The sequence below is a fragment of the Drosophila erecta genome, unplaced genomic scaffold (genome assembly GCF_003286155.1).
Source record: "Drosophila erecta strain 14021-0224.00,06,07 unplaced genomic scaffold, DereRS2 tig00000000-arrow-pilon, whole genome shotgun sequence".
NCBI classification, from domain to species: Eukaryota; Metazoa; Arthropoda; class Insecta; order Diptera; family Drosophilidae; genus Drosophila; species Drosophila erecta.
In genome coordinates, this window is record NW_020825194.1 from 574525 (window position 1) to 579997 (window position 5473).

Consider the following 5473-nt stretch of genomic DNA (forward strand, 5'->3'; position numbering starts at 1 on the left):
CTCAAAAAGTTAGATCGATAGACTACATACGCAAGAAGTAATCGCATAAGCCCTAATTAATCGAATACAGATCCTGATTACAAAATGGACGCCAGCTTTTTTGTCAGCTCTAGTTTGTGTTTACCAATTAATTACGACTTTGAATTGTGTTTACTTAATTTATGCGTGCATAAGCACCACCAATTAGCGAAAACAAGAAACCCATTATATTGAATTGTCAATTTCCGGCGCGCTGCAAGTGCCGTTAATTGCACTTAGCATGCCGCGGGGAAATTCCGGCGCACGAAGAAACAGCTTCATTGCGTGTCCACAAGACGAGGACCTCCGCCAAAACGCCAAAAAAGAAAGAACCCGAAAAGATCGAGACACCTACAGCATGAATTTATGGCCAGGCGATAAGCGCCGGCCAGGAGGAAAATCTGCCTGGTGCCCAAAATTGGACAAGGAACGTGTGCGTCGGACGAGCGGAGAATTTAGTAGCTGTCAAAGGCATCAGCTGTGGCCCCTGGAAACACCTACGAAGCCACGAGACACCGATGCCTGGCAAATCCCAAGTCGAAGCCAAGTCGGAGCGAACCCAAGGCCAAAGTCGGAGCAAAAGTTGAGGCGTCGGCGCACGCAAGGAGTGAGCCACAGGTGAGTTTCGGGCTGGATGCCAACCAACAGTAGAACACCAATTTGTGGAACGCTGCCTCACTGCGTCTCCGGACGCCATTCATTCTGGGGCACCACTTGTGGGCTATATACCGTTACTAAGAGTTTGTATTTTATAACAAGGCAGGGTTAGTTTTGATTTTCAAACAGGCGTGTTTCAGCGTTTTCCTAATTAATTACCTACAAATGTACATCAGGATGGAATGTATTCAGCAGTGCCAAGTGATACTTCGGATTCTTCTTGTCGCCCATCGAACCTCGACTGTAATCCGCAGTTAGCTTTGCGTGCAAATGGCAAGGAATGCAGGCGGGGATCGGATACTCAGGGTTCGGTGTTTCGCTCGGATGGAAGTATAGATCCCGATCCGCTGGTGGCCTGTGACTCCATAAGGCTGATGCTGTCAGTTGCTCTTGCCCGATCATTGGCAGCTTTATTGCCCGCTGGTGTGTGTGTGTGGGCCAACCTGCATACCGATCATAAGTACGAATATGAATCTCTAAGCACTTGCATTCGTTAGTGGGCCTGGTGCGAAAGATGCAAAACGGTTGCAAGTTCGGATTCCAGGTCGGAACCTCCCCCCATCCTTGGCCAAGAACTTCACCGGTGTGCTAACAAGATGGCAACACATGAAATTAGACTGCACCGATGCACGTCCAGCGATAGAAGAAGAACGAACTGATCGTGCCCAGAAAACGGGCAACGGCAGGAACAACAGACTAATTAACATATTCAAATATTTGTCGCATTGTTTCGCCAGTTTCCCAGCTCCATCTGGCAGTTCCCCTCCTTCGGCTGCCGGGTTTATTGAAAAGCCATTTTACGGTTTCATGCTTGAAAGTCATTGCCAAACGACCACGCCCCATCATCTCGAACCCAGCACCCTGGACTGGTGCATCTTCCCTGACTGGTTGTGCACTCCAGACCCCTTGGCGCTATTTTTATCGCATTTTAAAAGGCTATTTGTAGTGGTTCCACCAGGAAGTGGCATAAATTCGCAGCGCATAATGGTTGTGAATAAATTATTTTGCCACAGCTTCCTCTCGTCCATTGATTGGCTGATAAGAGCCATCCTCCGACTGCGGACTCATCCATTGCAATGGCCAACAGTAGAATCCAAGGAGGAAACCCAAAACAGATGCTGCGTACAATGCACTGGTTACGTAATCACTTACTGCGATTCTTGTCCTGCAACGTGAGAGAGGGCAGCCGGCGGCCTTCCTTGTGCACTCCAGCAATTTTCACGCACGCCCCCAACCGGCAAGCCATCCTCTGCTTCTCAGCCTCCATTTCCCCTCTTCCTCCTGATGCGGCTGGGCCAAAACCAAGCCCATAAAAAAGGTAAAGAGCACAGCATGCGGAAAGCAAAAGTCCCACAGTCCGTTAGGCGGAAGCGAGGGAAGCCAGGAACAGAAAGCCAACTAACTGAGATGCCTTTAATTAAATTTGGAGGGGCTCGGTTTGGTGCCTCAGCCTTGCAATTATTGCAGGAGCGTTAAGGTAGATTTATTTGAATATCTCGAAACAGAATTGGATATATAGTTTTCATAAGCATTTCATTAGCGCTTAGAGACGATCGTTTATCGGCAGTATTAAGACATAATATGTGGCTATTTTCTTTTTAATCGCTTCGGAACGTTCTCTCCATATTTTTAAACATTCTCCTTCACCTATTAACCCCGTCAAAGGATTGATGCTAACTGCTAACACCTATCGTTTAACGACGTCACGAAGCGTAAAAAAAATACGGCCATGGCCGTTAGGTAGAACGCCATAAAGTAAAACATAACATTTGCTTAATATTTCCTGTGGCTACAAAATCTATTATGGGTCGTTAAGATTAGAGATATAAACATGTGCTAATCATCTTTATGAAAGGCAGTTGGGTTTTTGAGCAGGCAATCAAAGTTCAGCGGCTGAGCAGAAGTGAAGTGACCTTTGTGGTAACTGCAACTGCCCAAGATTCCAGAGATATATTGCAATTATTAATTGTTTTTCCCCCAGTCTGCAACGGTACTGAACCATTTCACTAATTTTAAATGGCTTTCCACCGCCGACTGCCGCAATCGGCTGTCTGCCTTGAGTTTGCATCGTTCCTGGTCAATGTCCTTACCCATTTCGGTTTTCAGTTTTGTTTGAAAGCGGCTGGGTAAGCATGCGCATTGCGCACGACGCGTCAGTTCCTCCAGCTCCTCCGGTTCCTCCGAGTTGGGCCCAGCCATCCAGATGTTATCCCAGTAGTGACCCCAGAGCAGGGCCATAAATTCTCACAGTATTGCCTACTACACGCCTGCGCCTCCGCAAATGTTCCAATTTGTATTTTTGCACAAATTGTTGTGCCCGCCGTGGAATCTTCAGCTTCTCCTGGTGATCTTGGGGTTGGCTGCCTCGCTTGTTTGTTTTCGGCTGCATTTAATTTAATTTCGCCTGCCCAATTGGGCTGAACCGCAATTAGAGACAAATGTTTTCGGCTGCATTCCATTGGCTACTTAGCCCCATGTTCGTGGCAATTAGCATTAGCCTGTGGGATATACTCGGGGACATGGGCGTGTTATTTCTGGGGCGGGGAAAGTTATCTCCCCGACCAGTTTCCCACACGTTTGTTTTTTGTTTGCTTAATTAGGTGAAAACTGGCTAACAGGGACAGCTGTTTGGCTGCCATGCCGGGCAATTGCTAATGAGCAGGACAAGCTGAAGGAGTTGGCGAAATGAAAAGTAACAAGCCACCGTCCTCGCTTTCAGTCTTTTGCCACTTTGGTATCGGAAAATGGAAAATGGTAAACGGGAAAACGTTTGCCACTCGTCGCTTCAAGTGCTAACTTCCAACTTGGCTAGTTTGTCTTATTGCTCTGGCAGGAAGGTTGGGCATTTTGATAGTAAAGGAAAAATTATATTTCCAAAACTATACATATACATATATACAATTCAACACAATATGCCCAATCTATTAATTTGAACAATTACAACTAGTTCTATACATTTTATTCACTTTGATTACCATATTTATAGTAAAAATTTGCATCTTATTTTATTTGTTGGTGGGAAGAGTATTCGAAAATATCAACTGAGAGACGGTCCGTCTTTGGGTTTGTTGTTCATCGGTGGGCCTTCCATTTCCTCCCCGACTTCTTCTTCATTTCCCTGACTCGTATTGGAGGCGAAATTTGGCGATGCCCATTGCCATGGCAAGTGCATAATTTTTCAATCAAAGCGAGCAGCTGTAAAGCAAACAAAAGCAGAGGCCAAGAGGCAGAAATCGTGAGCAGGCCAACATGGCTAGAAAAGAAAACCCGAATGGGAAAAGGAAGTGCTGCAAACGAGATCTTCAGCTCATCCAATCCCATCTGAGGCCCAATCCCAATGCAAGTCCAAAGCCAAGCTAAATGGCAATGACATTTAAATGCAAATGCCCACGAAGCGTGAGGGTGTTCAATGCGAACTTTATGTATGGAAATTGGCGAAATGCGAGCAAGCTTTTTCCTCAATGGTCAAAGTGTCAGAGTGGCAACGGGTGTAGGTGTCGCCACGCCATTGTCTCTGGAATTTCCGCCCATTCTGGCCGGGCTCTGGGCCATCCCAATCCAGGCCGGGCCAAAGTCAAGCCGCTAATTAAAAGCCATTGCTAACAGTCAACGACTTAATGGCCAAGCATTTGCATAGCTGTCAACGCCAATAAGCCCACACTTGGCCACGTTCTCTAGGCTTGCTCGAAGGTGAGAAAAACCAAAAGCAAAAAGCTCACGCGGCGATGGTCCGGATCGACTGGACAACGCCTGCACTGCTGCGGCATCGCTATACCTCCAACTCCAACTCCAACTACATCTGGAAACTCCATAGCCGTGTCCAAGCCAAATACGCACCAGAACCGGCCATAAAATTGTCAACGCGTGGCTTCGATGGTTTACCCTAGGCCTTTGCAAAGGCATATTCACTATGCAGGCCTTTGTTTTCGATATACGAAACAAAATCGCATCTTCAGTTTCAACTACTTTGTTGGATTTTCTTCTACACATAGATAAAAATACTTATCACTACCCTCGCGAGCTTCAGTTAAATCATTTTTCCACAATTTCGTTAAGAGCATACAGCATTCGGATACGGCAATACTTTTCAATTAACTGCAGCTTAATAGGGGCGTTTTATTCAACGTGGGGCACGACGCACATGCGTTCCCAACACCTTTCCACTGACAGAGGGACGCGGCGGATGACATTCATGCCACGAAGATGGAGACGAGACCCGACTGTGAAGACCGTGGAAGACATCTTCATTCGTAAGGCGGCACATGTCTCTAGCGATACTCGGGTTTTCGCACATTTCAATTTCAACGTGATCATGATTAATCGACACCTTCAGTGGCTCAGAGTTCTTGATGTGGCCCACTACATCGTAGGACTCCGGAGTCGCGAATGGAGAATGGCCGTAATGGCGTGCGTAGCTGGAGCGTTAAAGAGATGGTAACACGCCTGGTTAAGTTCGCTGCCATGCCGCCTCTTTATTTGATTAACACTTTTGTCGGACGCCCCCCACTGAACGATATCCATGTATGCGGCACATGTTAGCCCTGCTCAAATTGCCGTGAAATTATCATAATTTCCTCGGTTGTCTTTCGCTTTGACAAACATCAATTTGGTTAAGCGGTCCTCCAAGTTTCGTCGACCTAATGCTAATGGGAAATGGTCTGGGTTACGGAAAACTGTTGACTTAATCAAAGCGCTAATAAATTTCGACATGCCTGCCCAGCCACCGTAATTAATGTATTAATTCAGTGGCTTGCTGGCATGCGCCTTCTTTCACCAGTTAAAACAGACAGCGTTATTT

General features: G+C 46.6%; 1 protein-coding gene across 1 annotated transcript in view; it reads left to right on the plus strand.

Annotated features, from left to right (window-relative positions):
- Positions 1 to 68: 68 nt before the first annotated feature.
- The window catches only part of LOC113563740, a 28312-nt gene continuing 22907 nt past the window's right edge, over positions 69 to 5473 (plus strand). Inside the window, exon 1 of the mRNA XM_026975936.1 lies at positions 69 to 636. Within this exon, the coding sequence (XP_026831737.1) occupies positions 260 to 636 (377 nt within the window). The 5' untranslated portion in view covers positions 69 to 259. The remainder of the gene's footprint in view (positions 637 to 5473) is intronic.